Here is a 21656-nt window from a genome sequence, read left to right on the forward strand (position 1 = left end):
ATGCAGCTTCTACAAGCCCACACAGGAGCTGACTTGTGAGAGCATGAGTGAGCTATCTACCTGTGCCATTTAGATTCTTCTACAGAATCCTTTCCTCCAATAAACTTAATTGCTGATCAGATCTAGGAACTGCAAAAGGCAGAATTTATTACAGACTTTTCTGCAGTTTATAGTGGTGGTACTCTAGGTTCTTGTAGCTAGATTTCAAAATTCCTGTTCAGATTTTTTTTTAAAACTATGAATTTGAACAAGGCATTTGCAAATTAAATTCAGCATAAATCTATCTTATTCATTAAAAAAAAGTAAATAAAAATCTAAGGAAAGATCTGGTTTCAAATACTTAACATTTGTATTTAGTATTATGCCTTGAATAAATTACAAATGTTCATTTACAAAAATGCACTTTGCAATATTTCTACAACAAAGAAAAAGATTTTTAATTGTCCTAGTTTTGTTAAGCCCTATTTTATTCTTCTCAGGTTACTGACTTGAGTGGGTCAAGTAAGTACCACTCATCTTGTGCAGGTATAGTCATTTTAGCAGTACTTTCAAAAAGAAGTAATGCAAATGATTAATGCAGTTGTTGACTAATGCAGCACTGATGAAAAACCCCCAAATATTTAAGAAAATATAAGAACACATGAGATGGGTAAAAAGGCCCCTTAGACTAGTCTTATTTTCCAGACAGAGAATCCCAGTTCTATCTCCAACACAATACAGATATTTTCTAGATAGCATGACATGCACAATATCTTATGGACACATGCAGAGCAAAAGTACGTCTTGGGAACTGCACAAAGTAATATTTTGAGATCTCTCAGTTTGATAGGATGATTTGAAGGCCAGACTGTGACTTGGCTGTTTTATCCCCCAGGAAGAAGGGCGCAGGCTCTCTGAGAACACATCACAGACTGTATCAGACTGTGTCACCCTGCCTGTTAAAGCGAACTGACCCCATGGTCCGTGAACTACCTGCCTCCTTAGCTGCATGATGAACATACAAATGTAAGCAGCATGCTAGGTGAACACCTCAGCGACTGCTGTGTGACACTGAACTGAAATCCTGCCTGGCATGTTAAGAATGATAGTTTGTTGAACTCCTTAGATAGCAAAATCAGGGGGAAATGTCATTCCAAGTAGAATAACTGAGTATATTTCGTGGTATGGGCAACAGACATGGATGGCAATCTGCTAGAAAATGTTAATGTTCTGTGTAAACCAAAACACAAATCAATGGGAAGACCAGTTTTGGTGGGACTAAAAAGCCTGAGAATGATAAATGCTGTTTAAACTGATGTTTTGTAGTGCCAGTTTGCAGAAACATACATGTACAGCACCTCTACACTGTTAACACGGAAGCAAAATATACACTGTAGGAATCAAAGTTATTTTTCTTTTAAAGCTGTATGTTAGACCTCTTGCTGCTATGTAAATGCCCCACATAATTTATGGTTTACTTCTAGTCTTGAGTGTACAGACACAGCACCTATCCTCTGAAAAACATGCTCCCATGCATGCATGTGCAGGCTTCCCAGCAGTTTCTCAAGCAAGGGAAGTGTTTTCCTCTGCTCCACCCATCACATAGCAGAGCTGAAAAAAACCCCAGTTTTTTTTTTAACTCCCTACTGTCTTCATATCAAATAGTTTGTTTTTCAGCTAGAAAGGATACATTCGGATTTATGAATATACCCTTCCAGTATGAAAGAAAAAAAAAACCCCAAGAAAAACAACTGGCAACAAGTTTAAGGCAACCTGGATTAATTTACTTTAATTCCTCTTACTGTTTCTTCAGATACAGTAGAAGGGGTGTCTATTCACTAAGAAAATGTCAGAAATATAAATTATTCATATACTGTTTCCATTTCCCTAAAGTAAAACTTAAAGACTTCTAGTTTCAGACTAGAAATACCTTCCTATATTGAAATACTTTCAATATACTTCAAGATAAAGGAAAAAGAAATAAACAACCTTTATATTTAATTCTATAATGTAGTTGGGTTTACATTCTTAAGTGCTGGTTTTACTTCAAAGGCTATTACAAAATTAATTCCAGAACTGATTTGATTTCTGTACCATAAACTGACTTGTTTTTCTTCTGTCATAAGCTGTGACATAAAATATGTGCTGTCACAATACACACTTAGGTTCTCAGTATTAGATTAATATTAGTCCAAGAAGGTAACTGAATCATAAAATTCTCTCCTAGTCCTTGTGGGATCACTTATTTGAATGAATATGCACTAAATATTTTTGTAGGAGGGCAGATAAGCAATGCTGTTTAGGTAATACTATTATTCCCTGGTGGCTTCACACTTGTGGTAGAATAACAGATTCAAACAAGCACTACAGTGTTACTGAGGTTACAGATGACCTGGAAAAATACCGTTTCTATGGATATAATTTAATGAATACAAGTCTTGCATGTCACACATCTAATATAGTGTTTTGTTTATTTCTTTGCAGGTATAAGGTACTCTCCTTGTATTGAGCAGATCTTGCAATTCTTTTATACCACTGAATTTTTAAATACTAGTCTTTTATGCAGACATTATGAAATTATAGATAGTAGAATGATCAGAACCTTATTTCACATGTAGCCAAGCTAGATTTTTCCAGAGACATTGTGATCTATCTTTTAAAACAGTTAAATATGGAGATTTAGCACTGTTAATAAAAGCTTCTATAAAGAAGGAATATACTGTTCATGTACTTTACTTAAAAAGCAAATTTCTGCCAGTGTTATCTCATCACCTTACCTAATATGAATATATTTGCAAGCACTAAATTTTATTCAGACATCTTCATATTACGTAATATTGCTAAAACATCTATAGAGTAATTGATTAAGAAAGCAATGGAAATCAGAAACAACACTACTGAAAAGACTAAGGCAGACTAAAATGCTATTTGTTTACATTCTGCAAAACCCAGCCTGGATCAGATAAACAGATGGATTCTTTCTGGCATAAAATAATATTGCATAAGATTCTGAAATTAAGCATAGAGGGTGGGATGTGCAGCTAGCAATTGATGTTTTGCTTCCCATCACATCAAAATTACTTTCAGACCTGAAGTAGAATAATGATATTTTGTCCTCAGTGCACAATTAATAAAAACCAACTTCTGAGCAATGCCACACCCTTACGATTAAACATAATTAAAAAAAAAAAAATTAGATAAAGTCTGAACAAATCAAACAAACATGCAGACAGGAAATGCTGTTTGGAATGCACTCCCTGCAATGTACTGTTAGACCCAGAAAGCAGCCTAACTTCAGAATTTAATCAAGCAAAATCTACTATAATCTCATTACAGCCCTTGCAGTTAATGAAACCTACTTAAATCTCTGACAATTTGATTTTTAGAGCTGACAAAAGCAAAAATTACTTGGTTTATACAGCACAAACATACAGAAATGTAACATTCTATCCTTTAGGTCATCCTAGCTATTTATCAAGCAATGCATAATATGAAAAATTACTCTTCTGCTACTCACTATTGCTCCAGGATTTCAGTAAATATTTGATACTGATTTCAAAGAAGCCTGAATCCTGCTGGCTAGCCATGTCTGCTGCATACAAAGAGGCTTCTATAATTCTGAGCAGCTGAAGTGGCAGGTACTATGTATGTAGATGTGACTGTCACCAGTCAGTGATGTAAACGAGGGGTCAGAGGAGGAAATGAAGTCTCCGCAGATCCACTTCTTCCGTTCATGGTAGGTAAGCTCATTAAAAAAAAAAAAAAAATTAAAAAGCTCAACAGCAACACACCATGAGATTTTTGTCCTTTGCTCTTCCTTCGGGCCTCGTTCTTAATTCTATCTGAAGAGTATTTTATTCCCCCTGCCCCTCAGCACTCAGTATTTTCATTTATTCCGTTCCACCAGCGGGCAAATGTGTTGCGGTCGGCTGAGGCGCAGGCAGCAGCACAGCACTTGTTCCATGGGCACGGTCAGAGCACCTTCCCCACGGGTGTCGGAGCCGTGCCCCTGCCAGCGCGCAGCCCGCCCGCCGGGAGCTGTTTTCCCATCAGGAGTGCCAGCCCGAGCGATGCACCTCCTCTCGCCCGCCGAAACCGTCTCTTCTGCAGCTGCGGAATCTCACACGTACTGCTTAGCTTTAGGGGGAAATGCACCCTCTAATGAACATCCTCTGCCTGCTCTGGTCAGCTGCTCTCCTTCCGCCTGCTTCCAAGAAGAGCCCGCTGAACTATTCACAACTGCATCATGCTGCAGTGAAGCAGAGCTGCACCCATAGATCTGATTGCAGTGGCGTTGGGAGGGGAAAAAACACTCTCCCTCAGCCCAGTTGCACAAGAGAAGCACTTCCAGAGCACTAAACCACGGCATGCAGTCTGCCTGCTTCTGCTTTTCTTTCACTGCTACAGAAAAACGTGTTGTCATTTTTTTGTTGACACTTTTTCCACCCCCCCCCCCCCCCCCGCCCCCCAACAAAGATGAAAGACATCAAGCTGAATTCATAACGCCAAACACGCCAGACAGCTCAGTGCTTTGTAGTCACCTCTGGAAGAGCCACAGAAAGCTCAGTTTTATATCATTTTTATCTTGAATAATGGTTTCTAAAAAGGAACCGAATACACATAAGAAAAATGAGGCAGAAGCAATTCACTGCTTGTTAATCTCTGTATTTTCTACAAAATACTTAATTGGTAGGTACAATTTCCATATTCCTAAGGTTTCATTTCATATAATTACACTACATCACTATGCATATTTTAATGGTAATGAAGAAAAGTAAGAATCAGTTTCTAAAATACTTTTTGTTTCACATGTTCTTGGTATCATCCTTCCAGATATTATTTCCTGGGAATAACAGATTTTTTTTTTCTCACTTAGTCAAATAAATTTCCTGCAGCATTTCATAATTATAGTATCTGAGACAAAACAGAGCTTGTCTGCTGCTGATTCTTCTAAGAACTTTGTCAGCAATTATATTTCCACATTACTTTTACTTTCAGTAAGTGGAATATTTCATGTTTGGATTGGAAACAGAGGAACACAAGGGTCACTGAGACCAAGCTCTTGTGGTTCTCACTGAAAATATGCTAAATGTCTTCTGCAAACATATCTCATCTAGAGATAAGGTTTTTTGTCCTCACTAATGACAGGCTGTTGTTTAAACTCACTTTGTAAACCTTCTTTCAGCTCCTAAATGAACTTCACTCAAAACCTGTTTACACCCTTTCATGGACATGAACAACCAGAAATGTTCAGAGTATCTCAGGTTTGATCTCACTAGCCATGTCAATGAAAGCTGATCAGCTCTTCCTCTCTATGCTGTTAATTATAATCCCATTGCTGTCACTCTGCATCCCAAATTTATATTGAGACCCTGCTGTCCCATTTGTACCTCCTTCCCTACCCCTCCACTGACAAAGCCTCCTCTTAGTGCCATCCTGTTTTAGCCAGCACAATCCAGCATTTTACAACCAAAGTTAAATTTAACACCAAATAAGGGAAGTTCCACGATCTAGGACTGATGACTTTCCACTATCCCACTAATTGATTTTTCATCAGACACAATGCCAAGTAGCTTTGGAAGTCCTTATTCACCCTCACAAATACTGCATTAATTCCTGTGTTCAAGGATTTAAGTAATAATTTCCCCTGTGGTCCTACATCACATGCTTTTCTGGAGACGACAGATAAATTAATTTTATTGCAACTCTCTTGCTGAAAATAAAAACAGGAGGTTAATTTACAAGTAGTTATATTTCCTAAATCCATATTATATCTTATCCAATTTTAAATTGAATACACACCTTTAAATATAACCAAATTTTTTTTTTCAGTCTTGAGTATCAAGCAGCCTCTCTGTTGATGCAGCTAGTTTCCCCCCCAACAAATCTGTGGTTTATATTTACAGGGCAGAATCTCTCTTTTGATATGTTCACCAAAAATGTTATTACCCAAGCTGCAATGTCATATGCCTACTCTTCCTTGAGTGAATGAATGGGAAGTTAACTGTTTTGTAATGCGAATTTGAAGATCTTTGAGGTTTTTTTAACACCTCACAATTAATTTTTTGTTCTGTTTTGTTACTCCTCCTATCTCTGTTCTAAAAGGCAAAATGAAAACTAAAGGCAAAAGAATTCATGTAGTTAGTGGTCAAATCTTATTCTTACTCCATCCCTCAACCTCACTGGATAGTGGACTCTTTAAAATCAATCTTCTTGTTTCAAAGTTGCAAAGGAGGAAGAATGTTTAACCATTTGCTTTTTATTCCTTCACATAGTGTTACTCAGCTCATGTCTTGTACTGCTGCTGTCAGGAGAATACCAGCTGACATGGGTGAGCTGTTGGCTCCATGGGATGCTCCTGAGGGTCCCATGCATCCCTCACAAGCAGAATGAAAAGTTCAAAGTTTTGTTGGTTGGTTGGTTTTGGTGCTTTCAAGTAAAAGAAATTTCAGACATCCCACACAGTCAGTTTTCTTAACTGTCACTATTTAGTCACTATTTATTTCTCAAGTCTGTGTTTTCAGATCTGCAGATCTATCCTTGCTTATTTTTAGTCAGCTTGTATGAACAGGATCCAGTAGCATTCCTGCCACTTGGTCTTCATTAGTTATCAAGTCTAACCAGTCTAACAATCTTTTCTTCACATTGTGATCATTTGGTGAAGAAATAAATGGGCTGTTGCATCCAAGGACACCTGGATTCGACTACCATAGGAAGAGTTTGTGTCTGGCATGTTGAAGTATCACCTAATGCTTAGTGGCACTTCCTTGTGGAGTAACATTAAAAAGGCTACAGCTGCAATCAGCTGTTTGTCTAGGAGTGGCAGATTCCCAGCACCTTTTCTACTGACTTTCTCCAAAGTGATATGGAGCCAAAATAACCCAATTTCATGTATAGTAGGCATTTTTTAAGCATTGCATCACAACATAATTGCAGAATTGCACTGCCCTCACCATTTAGTAGTCTTCCTGAAGAACACGTCTGCCTATTGTCTGCTTCCACTGGCAGTATGATGCTGTACTAAAATACTGAAAATCTCAATGGATATATTAAGACAAAACATACTAAGGAAAAATGCCACCGCTCTCAGATTCTATATTTTTGGCATCATATGAATGAGTTCATACAGAATGGTAGTTGTTAAGATTTACTTGAGGTTTGATACTCCTCCATTATTGGTTCTGCTTTCAAAAGTATCACCCTTAACATAAATGACTCAGAACATAACTTTTAACATCTTCATTAAAATTAGAAGTATAATCAATTAAAATCTTACTAATTTATATCATTAGTCATAACAGATTTTTTAAAAATTGAAATGCTAAATTAAATTTAAATATTTGCCAGTCTAAATTTGCAAGTAAGACATCTTCCATATATATAATGACTTTACTCATATTTTGGAAACATTCCTAAAGAAGGAATAACGCACTGAAATGGCAGAAACACCAGCACTCTAATTAAGTGTTATGAACTTATTTTTGGTAGGCTCACAAGGCTAAGAAATTTTGAAGTTACATAGCTTCCACTTTCATTTTTGTTGATTTTGTGATATTTACAATTTAATTACATATTCCAGGCTGTGAAAGATAACAGGCATAAGTATATGAAATCTGTGAGTGAAAGTAAATTGTCTGATGAGGGCTGTTACAGACTTCACACATTTACAGGTACACAGGGCTCCTTCTTTATGACATTACTACATGGGAATTGACAGTAACAGTTGCTTTTTTTTCACCACACCGAACCACAGATTCAAAATGTAAGGCTTTTCATGTGCCTGCCATGATGATTACCATAAGCAATGTTTAAACTATAAATATTTGTGTGTAACTCACACTCCACATTTGTGACACACTGAGCACCTTCTGTTCTCCCACTGTTTTCTGAGCTCAGAGGAAGCAAATATCCAGGAACCTTTGTTACCTGGTTAATACTCTTCTCAGTCTGAACAAAGTCTGTAGCCGTGGAATTCCCATGCCCCAGCTTTGGGAAAAAGAAGCTGGGAGACACTGTTCATCAGCATGGTCAGAAGTGTCCTTGTGAGCAGAATGCTGCATGAACAGCTATTGTCACTGCAAAACATCTGAAAAATAGACTTCCAAAGCTTTCACTCAGTAAAGGAACAAGAATAACAAAACCACATACTGCTGGAGGTATTCACAATATCTATCTTGAGGCATCCAGCTCAGATGCCTACACTAGGAGGTGAGTGCCTTCAGCATGACACAATAGTTCCAGAGAGTTCCAGTAAAGAACATAATTATTTGTTCAAAGCAGCCTGTTTCTCCTCACTGTATACACATGATACTTACAGTAACTACTTCTGTAAACTAGATTTTTAGATTCTTAATATTTAGTAGCATAGGTACTGATTTTGTTTACAGTTTTAGTGACTACTGTTTATTACGGTCATTCAGGCAGTTTAGTCCTCTGTGCTTTCAGCAATGCTTGCAGGAATCCTTAAAAAAGCACATGGAGATTTGAATATAGTACAGTCTTGCACAATGTTCTAGGGCTCATTTTAGCTTGGTATGAAAGGGCCTATGTGGATTTTGCAATCTTAACTCTTCAGAATCTGAGGCTAAATGTGAAGAGCAGCCGAAAGCCTCCTAGGAATGACAACAGTAACAAAGCAAATGTAGACTCAAATTTCATCTTCCAAGCAGTGTTGTGGACACATCTCAAGGTCTAAAGTAGTTCTGCTGAACAACTGAAGGCTTTAATGTGCTTTATCATTATTATGATTATTAATTGCTATGGCTTCATATAGCTTTTCCTCCTTATTTTGAGTCAAATATCAAGCCCTTCTAGCCAAATAATACCATATATTGAATTAGATCTGTGTCTCTGACTCCCATGGAATCAGACTGGATTCACACTGTACAGTCTGTATAAATGTTAGGCTGTCTGGAGTTCTTCACCTCAGGAATAAGTAAGGGCTGCTTATTAGCATCTTCATGGTTTTGATACAGTCTAGTCCTCTTGGACAAAATAAAGCAACCCTACAAAGAGTAATTCCCAGACTCATTTGATTCCAGCGCAGAACACACCTAACAGAGAAAAACAAAAAGGATATTGTCATGTCCTGGGATAGGCTGCATTGCTTTCATGATTTCACATTCCCTCCTCTAGGAACCTCTTTCTGCCCTGCTCTTGAAAGACTGTGCCAGCTTTCAGATGGATGCTGGTCATAGCTCAAAGGTATTCCAGAGCCTAAATATAGGTGTCTAGCACAATTATAGATACCCTAAGGTATGGGAACTATTCACAGCGACTGGCAGATATGACATAACACGTACATTAGATCCACAGCTTTACTAATGTCCTCTGCTGAATCACAGATCAAAATTGTAGTATCTAAACCAACCAAATTTTGTGTACTATGATGTCCCATGTATTAACAAAGTAAAACAAGCATCTCGCTATGATCCCAATTAAAAGTACAGAGTGACAGAAAGTGACTCCACAAAATAAAATTTCATCAAGGAAATCTCATTTAATACGATAATCTCTAAATAAAGTAATAGAAATCCTTCTTAATTTATGTCTCATTCGTTTTCCTGCACCATTTTGGTTTGCCTCCTTTTTATAAGTGACTGTTCAGCTATTGCCACCTAGTGATGGGAAGCAAAACAGGCAGAACAAGAGGACGGTAAATAACGCGTAGGGAATGCATGTTTACATCATAAACTGCATCAAAATGGAAGACATTGGAATGGAAGCAGCATTGAAATGAAGCACATGCTTGTATTTCTGAAGCAAGGGCATCAGGCAACTTGGGTACAGTTATATAAAATTTAAATAGAAACCTATTGAATGGTATTTAATAGAATAAAATAACATATTTTCATAGATACATTATAGATTCACACATCACCCAGCTCTCATCCTCAGCTTGTTTAGTGAATTCATTAGAGTAATTAAATAGGTTGTAAAGAGTTTGTGCCTAATCTATAAATAACAAATGATAACTAGGTATTTTGCAGACGATTAATTGTTTAATGTTGGAATTATGACTTCAAGATTCAAAGTACTATTATTTGTCCCTTGAATTTTCTTTGGAGCTGTCAAACTGACATGTCTTCTTAGGACTCTGTCATTCACCTCTGTATTTCTCCCTAGCTGAACAGTGACTGGAAGCAATGGCCAGCCAGGAACAAATTTTGTTTGCCCAGACTTACCATACATATGTTACAAATATACCATCCTGAAAGCCAGTAGGCAATCTACACCTCTACCACTGGGGCACAGATTCAGGCAATACTAATGCAAGAAATACTGCTGTGCAGCCTATGTCAAAATGCAGCCTGTGTCCCAAAAGCACAGACCATAGGCAGGCAAAAAGAATAACTTAAGCAGTATTTTCTACCTGCTCTTCACCTGAAGTTTCCAGGAACCATCCCTAAATAAGCTGTTTTCCATTACTGAAATCCGATAAACTTCCCTTTTCAGTTTTGTAACAAACCCTTACCTGTATTTTAGAGACAAGGTTATATATCATATTCTCCAAATATCCTAGCATTAGGTGTCAGACCTTCCTTCTGGCAGGAAGTTTCTACACCACCACTGAAGATGAGTCTCATTATGTTTTAGAGATGAGATGAAGTAACTGAACCCCACCCATGCACTCATAGTATAATTTGTATTTGCTAATTTACTCATAAGAGATTGGTACCAGGTCTAGGACAGAGGGAATCCAGACTTTTTGGCTGTCCTTTTTTTCTCAAGTTATTACACATATTTCCTCATTACACAATGCATACACTGAATCCTCAAATACTGCAGAATTTAGAGCCATAATAAGTCATAAACTCCCTGTGTCACTTCCCTTTTCTCACACATTTGTATTTCTTCTACCCTCCAGGAAACTCTGTGGGAGGGCAGAGATGTGGAAGCCAGGAAGGGGAAGGGCTGCCCATTGCTAGATATTCACAGACATGGAATGGTTTGGGCTGGATGGGACCTTTGAAGACTGACTATTCCAAACCCCTGCCATGGGCAGGGACACCTTCCATTACATGGCATTTTTCAAAACAACCTGTTTGTTCCTACAGGGTCTCTATTACTACACGTTACTGCAGCTGACATCATAAGAATTCTCTGCTTTGTTTTGCCTCATTCTTCTTCCCAGACACACCCTGGGATTTCAAGAACAGCTTTCCCCTTGTTCTACCAGGGTCATGGAGCTGGGGAAACTCCCCTTTCCCTTTTCTCCCCAGGAATGGAACCTGCCTTGGGAAAGGAAAAGCTCCCACCTTTTCAGAGAGGTGCCCAAGATATGACAGGAAGCACAGCAAGACACACAAGGACTGAGTGTGCACCCACTTGGAATGGTGATCCGATGCCAAAACTAAGGCACCCCCGACCCAAACAACTATATCACACACCTTAGTTTTGTCTCCCTTGTAGAATAACATGTTCAAAATATCCCTTTTCCACAAGACATTTTCCTCCCTCTAACACGTTGCACATGTAAAATGTTTTTATTAATTATCTAATTAGAAGGTGGAATTTTCAGTGCAGTAGATCCAATTTGTTCTCTAATACTAATCCATCCCTCATACACATCTTATCTCAATGCACTTCCTGAGTGTGATTTTTAACACATAAGTTCTCTTGAATCTCAAATACATTTACAGATATATTTTCTTTCTCTTAATTCTGCCAGAGCAGTTCCTAAAGTTCTCCCCGACTTTAAATAAGATGGTCCAGTGACAGGCTACTTGCTTACTTGTTCTTTTTTTAAACTTTCCTTTCCATTCTCTCATTCTGTCTTCAATTATTCACACTTCTTCCTTTCTGGCTGACCTATTTGATACTCACACCTCCATGTTTACATTATTCTGCAGAAAGCTATCCTTCTGCTTATGTCCCTTTGCTCCACTAGAAACATCAACTTTAGAAGATAAGTCAATTTTTTTACTTCTCTCAAAAAATGAGAACAAAAATATTGGAAGGATTTCAACCGGCTTCCACCTACTATAGATCAAGATGAGATGGACATGGGATCAGACTGTACTACATTTGCTGCCTCTTACACCTTCCTATCAGGTATCGGGCTCTGCCCACTGTCAGAGAGAGGGTCAGACCAGCCAGGCTTCGGGTCTGAGCTGGCACACGTGCCCCTGTAACACAAACACCTCCAGTCTCTCAGTGGGCCTTATGCATACAGTATCCACTCTGAATGATTCCAAAAAATGCCACCTCTTGCAATAGCTGCATTAGAACTATGTGGGTGCAACAGGGAAACCGAGCACCATCAGATTTAGCTGGTCATGGGTTACCTACCAGTTTTTCAAATTATGAAGTATCACTGGCATCAATTTTCCTTCCTTCCTTCCATTCCTTCAGGTGGCATATGTACTTCCCTGACATGTACCACCACAAGCAAGACTGTACATCCTCCAGGATTCAGGTCCCAGCTGTGAGTGAAGTTCCTGGAATAGCTGGACCCTGGCTTATTAAAGTATAAGAGTTTTTTTCTCATTTTACTCAGAGGTGCTAATAGAAAGCTCAGGTTCAGGGAGCTCAGATCAGTGCTATTTCCAGTTAGACCAGGGACCTAATGACTAAGCTAGATAACATCAATAATTTTTAAAACTTTTTTGTTTCAAGGTGGGAAGAACTAACACTTCAAAATCAGGATTACCCCAGAAGTCATGCCAGTTGATATAGCAAAAAATAAATTTTTATTTCCCTCACTGTAGGTTATAAACAGGACATGCACATATACTTCTAAGCTCACTTGATACCTTTAATAGCTAGGCTGTCACCATGCCCTTCATCCCTTTGAAAATATTTCTGAATATCCAAAGTAAACATAAATAGCTGTCAGCTAAAATCTTCATGACTCAAGTCACTGGATACTTTACAGCAACTTTACATAAATGACCACAGTGCTGTGAGGTACTGTCAAGAAAAATCAGGCCATATGATTTCACAGTGAGATTTCTGTTTCTCATTACATGCATACCTTTCAGTTACAACATCTGCCTTAGTGCTCTCCCATTATTTTTCAAAATTATTTTCTCCATTCTTTCAAGAATTTATGTCAGTAAACCATCTCAATCCTCAACAGTTGTTGAAGGGAATATGTCTTGTTTTATGTCGTTTTCATATAGAATTCACTTTTCATACAACCCTCCTAGGCAAGCACCGGTGAGACATAGCATCTGGAATTTACCATGTAACACCCTTAACTTGCACAACAGTGTGTTTAGATGCTGGCTAGATAGAAGACAACAATTTGGATTAAAAAAAACCCTCACTGACCTTACATAAGAATGCTTGTTCTGACTTGCATAATATTTTTATAATTTTTTTTAAGTACTAAGAAGCAAGACTTTTTTTTTTTTTAATGAAAACATTATGCATTGTTTCACCTTTTGGAGTAATCTGTGCCAGGAGAGATTTCAATTTGAGAGGTAGAATCTTTCTTTTCTACTTTTTTCCTCCCTGAACATAGTACTTTTTAACTGATGAGCACTTGTACAAGGGCTCTCCCTTGCTATGGTGAAGGTTTTGCAAAAGCGACGCTTCAATCTGGGCACAGGCTCCAGCATTCTCCAACTTTGCTGCTGTTCTACAGAAGCACAAGTGTCCTCACAGAGGCCAAGTTAAATATAAGTGCAGCCTTTGTAAATGGGTCTTTTAGATCCTTCAGAATCCACCCCTTCCTGCTAAACCAAAAAATGTCTTGGGTCTCCCATGGACATGAGGTCTAATACACCTGCCTGCTTATGGTGGAAAACAGCAAATTATCTTCTTCCTGTTTAAGTGGGTTACGTTACTCAAAGTTTCTTGCATGCTACATTTGAGTGGGAACTACAATTTAGCAAAAAAAAAAAAAGTACTAAATAAAATATACAATCTGCTTTTTATTAACTAAAAGAAAAAAAGAAAATACTTTAGGCTCAGTACACAAGGAAGAAAGCACAAAAAGATGCCACATTTTAAATTCAAAGGTTTCCAAGAAAAGGCAATAGTAATTACAGTTGCTTTAAATACACTTAAAATGATTCAAAATTTTGAGTCACTACAGACTAGATTTTCAAAGGCATTTAGCTTCTGAAATATCTAACAGTTGCTTTGTATATTATGAAGTGTCTAATCTGGATAAGTATCAAATTCCCATGGACTTGTTTGTGCACTGCATCATTAAAGGCTTTGAAAATCTAAATTCATTTTTTAAAAACTTATTAAAATTAGCAGATCTTATTATCTCCCTTTTTTTTTTTTTTTTTTTGCCAGATCAGAAGAGGAAAATTCTTTCTTTCTCATTTCTGGTTTGGCTTCTCAGCTGTGAAGTAAGATCTAAAATATAGGCTATATAACTGAAAACAATCCACTGAGACTGAATACTTTTATTTGAATATGGCTCTTAGATATGAAAAAAAAATCCAGTTAACTTTTACAGTAACCTAATTTCAAAAAGGAATGGTGATAATAAAAAAATAACAATTGGGATTCACCTGCTTTGAAATCTCTCAGTGTAGCTGCAGGCAGTGCTGGGTGTGGAACCTGAGCTCAGGCTCAGTCGGGTACCAGTGCTCAGTGACACCGTATCCTCCCCACTCACACCGGGCTCCAACGCACGAACCTTGCCTGAACTCTTCCACAGATCAAGGGAGGTCATCGCCAGCTACTGACTAATTCAGTGAATTAAAAAATAGCATCAGCACAGGCAGAACCCTTTCTGAAATGGAAACTTCTCCAAGAACAGAAGGAGATCTGATAATATGACAGATTTCACCCAGCGTGTGTTTTCTTGGTTGATTAGGCTAACCTGAGATTGTGCTATTGTTGAAAGAACTGTGGAATTCTTCCATCCCCTCCTGTTCCCCCTTAATTTCCATCAGTGCTGGCACTAGTCAGGAGCAGAAGTTTGGTTTGAGTAGTGGGTGTGTCTTGGGGCTACAGTTTTACCTTCATTACCTTCAGTTCAAATGAGGTTATGAGTATTCCCACAGATCAATGAAATGAGGCTGATGGGTGTTCAGGTGGGGGAAAGAAGCAAAGGAAAATGATGCTTCTAAAATGAAAAAGAACTAAGAAACTCAACCTGTTTTTAAAAATCCAATATATCCTTGTCATAGGTATTTTGTGCGTAAATAATTTTCCCAAGTGCTCACGTGCATTTACAAACACCTATAAGAGGCACTTTTACCTATAAGAGGCACTGCTTTTTATAGTAAGAATATTCTTCCAAGCCACTTTTCTGGCTGAGCCCTTATTAAACTATAGGTGTGACAGGAACAGATATATTTTAGCTCTAATTGCAAAAAAGAGCTTGAAGATCTAAAAAGCCAGAATGGACAGTGATAATCAGTTTTATAGGATGATAACTCCATTAAAGTTGCTGCATCTGTTCCTTCTAGACCTCTATTGTGAGAAAGGAGCCAATGTTCATGGAAGTTCCTTCCACCATTCCTTCCGCAAGTATCAGGAGTGGAGGAAAGCAAGTGAGCTAAGAAAAGAAAGGTGTCTGCAACTCCTGCAACAATGAGCCTCACTTACAGGCTACACAAGTGAAGTAGGCTTATAGGATTACTTGACAGTTTTTCCATTTATCTTCCACATAAAGAAAAAAAAATAGTAGATTCTATTTCCTGGAAATACAGAATAATGGGGAAATGCCTAAACAATTACAATAATCCTGGAAAGCAGAGTAAGAGAACAGGTAAATTTTCAGTAATACAGAGTGAAACAAAGTACTTGTAGAAGTAGCAGGGGAAATATTGAACAAAAACATATTAAAATTGTATTAACTTGACATTTCCTTTCATTGAGCTTCATGAAATTGCTGTTAAACAGTACTGGCTCCAGTATCAGTCCCTGGGCTATGCTGTTAGTGACTGACCTCCTGTGAGCCTTCATGCTGCCAATCACCACCCAGTCAACCTGGCAGCTCAGCCTTCCACTCACCTCACTGTTCATCCATCGAGCTTGTACTTCATCATTGTGTCTATGATGACGTTCAAGGACAAACTGCCGAAAGCTTTTCTAAAGTTGAAACAGTGTCCTTTGACCTTTCATCATCCACCAAGATGGCTATTTATTGTTTTAGAAGGCTATAGAGCTTGTAAAGCATCATTTCCCCTTCACACAAACATGCTGACTGCTGCCTGTCATCTACTTTTCTTACGTTTGGAAATGGCTGATAGGATTATTTGCCCCATCACTTTCCCAAGGATTATGGTGAGGATTACCAGCCAGTAGCTCCTGGATCCTCTTTCTTGTCCTTCCTGGAGAAAGGAGTCATATTTGGTGTCTTTCAGTCATCAGGAACCTCCCCCAGTTTTTAAAGCCATGAGCTTTAAAAAACTATCAGGACTGGTTGGACCATGACACCAGCCAGCTTCCTCAGCACTGGGGTTGCATCCTTCAGGTCCTATAGATGTACAGCTTGTTTCAAATGCTCCCTAACCTGTTATCCCTGTATCAAGGGTAAAGCCTTAGTCCAGGCCTTCCCACTGGTCTCTGGGCCCTACGATTCCTGAAGATCTCCTGAAGGTAAATACTGAGGCAAAGGCAGCATTGACTACCTGGCCCTTTTCCATCTCCATCACCATCATTGTCCTTGCTGATGGTTGAAGTTTACACAGTCACTGAAACCTCTTTTAGGATGGGCTTTCAAGTGGGAAGAATAAATAGATAACAATAGGTTATGCAGAAGTATTCTTAACTCTGAAAACAGATAAAGAACAAAGTATGACACTACTCTTAAGAGTCCAACAATATTTAGTGTGACATTCAAATCTGTGCTGAACTTACATTATTACTAGCTTCTAAAGAGAGAACTGCTGATTTTCTAGCTCCAGAACAGATTTAAAATTGGACTTGTACACATTTTGTTTATCCTCAATTTACTGGGCAGAAAATTACATTTCAGACCCTGAAATTCCATCTTGTGAGCTTAATTTAGTCCCTGATATTCTGCTTTTCTTGTCATCCTTCTTTCACCCTGGCATCTTTGTGTAATAGTAAAACCTCTGCTGCAGATTAGACTTTTTTGCTAGAGAACAGAGCCTCAGCAGCCAATGGAAATTTAATACTTGAATGATTCTCTATAGAGGAGTCAGTAACTGTCCATGATAAATCTAAACAAGTCTGATCAGAAGCACTTTATTGTGACTCACCGAACAAACTGGTGCTGAGGTTTAATGGCCTCTGTGGTAATTAAAGTTGTGTCTGGCTGGACAGACTGGTGATTCCACAATGCAGGCCCATGGATGCCATGCCTACACAAACCCCTGGGGCTGCTCTCTTGCCATGAGGCCAGGTGCCATGGAGCAGCCTACCAGTGTACAGCAAAACATCATCTAAATTCTGGTAGCAAATCCAGTTCTCTCTCCATTCCTCAGCTCTTACCAACTTCTGAACTGGGTCTGAGAATTGCTAGGAGAGTTATTCAGGCAAAATGCAGAAGAAATGGAGCATCTTTGCTAGAGAGAGATTTCTCTGACTTGCATAAGAGGAACAGGAGAGGACAGGCCAGCAAGAGACTGCCTACTTCAAAGATCCTAAATGAAGTAGGAAATACAGGACAAATGAGATTACAGTGAGAAAGATGGCACTTGTGAACTGTCCCTCTCCTTACCACAACACAGATTTAAGATTAGTCTTAAAAATTATTGTGCCAGCCTTATATTGTTTGCAGCATAAATTACCCCACAAAAGGTTTACTCTGACAGCAGATAATTCACAACAAATTGAGCATACAGATAACTACAGAGATAATCTCTAACACATTCTGCAGCTAAAGCATGTTGCCATTACAGCCAACATGAAACAGTAACTACAAAGACACAGAGCAAAACTCCACAGAAAGTCACATCAATACCCTCAGGCAGTTCTAAACCAACTAAATAAATAAAAAGTCCACTACACAACAGGTCCTTGTAAGAGGAGCCACAGGATTGTGTCACACACAATATACACTGCATAACTACAGACATTTTTTTTCTTTGAAACAGAAATATCTTCCTGTAATAGATGGAAAAGATTTCTTATTTTAATAAATTTTAAGTACATCTTAAAATATTATTTAAAAAGCATGAATAGACATTTCCTGTGTCTTTGAAATCATATCTAAATATAATACTGCATTTTAGCTTTGCATAGCAGCTACACAGTAGTATATCCAGAGCAAAGGAATTTAAATTGATATCATATAGTGAAAAACTTGGCAATTTCAATTTCCCAAAAGCCGCAAATATAATAAAGAATGTCCTGAGCTACTCATGTCAGGTTCCTAATTTGAGATCCCCAAATTAGGAACCCCCAAAACTCATAAAAAACCACATTCCAAAATAACCACTCTTAATAACAATAAAGAAAATTTATATGAGCTACGTTCTTTACAAAAATCTAGGTATATGAACTCAGCACCTATCTGCTTACAGATGGTTTACCAGAAGTACCATAAGGATTTCATCCTTAAGGATATCTTTTATCATGAGAAGCAGTAAAAAAAGAAATCTTCCAACTCACTTCAGTTGTGTTTTGATTTTTCATTAAGTAGTGTTTTGTAATTAAGATGATTTCTACTTTCTACATCAATCTTCAGGCACAGCTTTCTAAGAAAGCACAGAGAAATCTGTGCTGAAATCAGGATGCAAGTGCTGTAATTGCTTCACAAGGTCTTTCAGCACAAATGAAGCCTACAAATCCTTAGACTTTTAAGTTACATTACTCTGTAATAAAATAGGATTCATTCACTTGAATACTGGAGTCTTTGCTTTCAAGAAGAGTCTTAACACCTCTAACAACTGATGTTGGCAATTTAAATCTAGGAGACAACTAAACAGTTCTTAAAACAAACAAACAATAAATCAAAACACAAAAATCCAAGTCTTAATAGCAAGAAGCCTTCCTTATCTTAACCTCACCTTCCTCTCTACCTCTCTCTCATTTCCATGTTCAAGTTACTCTCCAATAGACATAGACAACCTCATTTAAATCGTAAATATAATTTAAAGATGAGGTGGCATTTTTATCACTTGCTTACAAGAACATTTGGAAATCATTATCCTCCCTCCATAAAATGCCAGTGAACCCAAAAAGAAAACAAGTCTGACAACATACATCTGTTACATCAGACTTCATGAGAAATCCAGAGCTTTTCTCTGAATCATCAACCCATCCTTCCTAAAGAAAATGTCACTTTCATAGAAATACGCACAAACTAAAATGCTGAAGAGTTCATTTAGAAATATATATAAAAATATGTATGAGACCACAAAAATGCAAAAGGCCAGACCAAAGCAAGATGTTATCAGTAATATAATTTCTGTTGATGAAGCAGTGGCCCCTCACTCAAATCAATGGGTGGATACACAATCAGCAATGCACCAATGACAGATCTCAGCATAATGCTCAATAAAACCAGTAAGGCAGAACTAATGCCAGCTTACAGTATGAACAGCAAATAACAAAAAATGCTATCCCTCCCTTCTCCTGAATTTTCAGGCAGCAGAAGGTCTTGGTAACAGTATTAGTGGGACAAGCCAATGTTTTCAAGTCAGGCAGGAAAAAGACAAACTTTAGGACAAGTCAGACTTGCCTTCGCTTCATTCTGCTGGGTGATACTTGTGAAATGCAGCACCAACACAGGCCAATCTCCCAAATGTCAATAGGGGTACCATAAGTGAACAGCAATTATCATATGCAGATCACAAGCATACATTATTGCCATGCAGTACAATTTATTCACAGAGGAGGTAGGGTATTCAAATCTTCACCAAATTAAAATACTGAACACAGATCATTATTACTCATTTGAATCAAGACACATGCTGTACCCATAACTTTAAGCATCCTTATTAAAAGTAATTATATTTTGGCAAGTCTTTCCCAATTAACACAGCCAGTCAAAAGTAAAAAGTAAGTCACACATACAGGCTGTCTTAGCTGCACAACTCAGGGGAGATTAAATAATTTATTCATGTCACTATTGAACAAATTTTAAGAATTTTTCATATGTGTAAATCCCTTTATTTATTTTATTATTTTTCATTAATATAATTTACAAGCAAATATGGCATCAAATAAACTTACTTATTTTAGAAAGTGACTTTGCTAGACTGTATGCTGGTTTGAACTCCAGAAATGCTTTGAGAGAGTACCTCAAGACTTCTAACTGCGACAATATTTTCACTGGAAAAAAGAAAAAAAGGCAGTGAATTTTTTAAAAAATACTAGCTATTTGGTTGTAAAATCACAGACTAGCAACCTATGTTCTGACTTTGAGTAGCTTGCTAAAGTACTGTTAACCAGTGACCTTCATTGCATTAACTCATAGCAACACCACACTGCTTTTATCAAGCAGCAATCATGTGCTGTCCCACAGAACACACAGAGCTAATTTTGGCTGGGAAGACAACATCTGAGGCACAGGCATATGGCTATGAAATGAAGGCATGCCTGGTCCTGGGAGAGGCAGAAAATCCCAAGAATTTTTCTCACCTTCCGTTCTTCAAACCTGACACATCAGTGAGCAAGTATCATTCAACAGTAATATGGACTACCTACATGACCAAGGGATGAAGGATAAGGGAAAAAAGCCTACAAGATACTAACAGCAGTACTATAAGTAGATTTTTAATGGTACTTAGTTAAAAAAAACCATCCCTAGCTCACAATACAAATGGCTTCCAAGCAGAACTTGACCATTATATTTTTTTAGCACTTCGACCTTGTGATTTCTGTCTGATTCTGTTTTCTATAGAAAATTAACATTCCCAGCCAAAATCTCGTGTCTTTTCCATGCATAAAGAGAAAATTCAAACAATATCAGCAATCTTCTGTCAAAAAAAAGCAGGAGTAAAAACTCACCTTTCACTTCCCTAGATTAAAATAAAAAAATACAGACTAATTTTCTTCAAGCTGTTGTGCTTTTAAACATTAGTCAGCATACACATTTAATGATGTTTAGCTAATCCATTTTAATTTTATGCTGCTTGAGTTAGTTCAACCTATTTTTTCTAGGCAGCTCTATCAAGACTTGATCTCCTAAGGTCCCTTCATTGCCCACTCTGTCTTTATACAATTCTTTCTTCTCTCTTCAACAAGTGAGGGGTTTACCTCCAGGTTAAAAGAAGACACTGTTCATTTCAGCATGGTCCTGCCAGAGTGAGGTTCACTCACGGCCATGAGAGTATGTTGAACTGAGAGCATATCAGCAGATCTGTACAAACTCCACTAATTAAGGTGATGAACCTCTCTGTTGGCAATAAATGGCCCTGTAATGCTGACTATGCTCCCCTGTGCCTGTCTTTTTTTTTTTTTTTTTTTTAAGGATAACCATGTAACAGTAAAAATTTAAATTTATATATAAATAGAAGTTGATATTAAGCAAGTCCTGAAGTATATGGCAGCTCTAAACATTTCACATTTAAAGAACAAGAAGAAATTAAGTGCTTTGTAAAAGAACAAAAAGTTATCTCTGTGTAGTGTATCCCTTGGGCAATGCCATGGTTTCTCAGCATAGTTTCTGTCTCTTCCTTGCCATATGGGGATGAACGCAACAACCCAATGAGACCATTGGTTGGATAGTTCTGCCTAGGCATACATGAATGACTAACTTCATGATGGCAGGGCAGACAGACAACTCGCTTTTCACAGGTTTCAGCTTTCATGTTTAAAGAGAGAACTTCTAGCTATCACAGTTAAGA

The 21656-nt window shown here is 37.8% G+C and overlaps 1 protein-coding gene across 11 annotated transcripts in view; it reads right to left on the reverse strand.

Moving 5' to 3' along the window:
* FRY (FRY microtubule binding protein) overlaps positions 1-21656 on the reverse strand; it is a 221714-nt gene that overhangs the window by 153819 nt on the left and 46239 nt on the right. For 6 of the 11 annotated variants that reach the window (XM_077781437.1, XM_077781442.1, XM_077781439.1 and 3 more), the window contains one exon: positions 20041-20139. The exons of 1 other annotated variant lie outside the window; for it this stretch is intronic. In XM_077781437.1, the coding sequence (XP_077637563.1) occupies positions 20041-20139 (99 nt within the window). 4 more of the 11 variants (XM_021541955.3, XM_077781441.1, XM_077781440.1 and 1 more) reach the window with 2 other exon arrangements.

This window comes from Lonchura striata, chromosome 2 (assembly GCF_046129695.1).
Source record: "Lonchura striata isolate bLonStr1 chromosome 2, bLonStr1.mat, whole genome shotgun sequence".
Taxonomy (NCBI): Eukaryota; Metazoa; Chordata; class Aves; order Passeriformes; family Estrildidae; genus Lonchura; species Lonchura striata.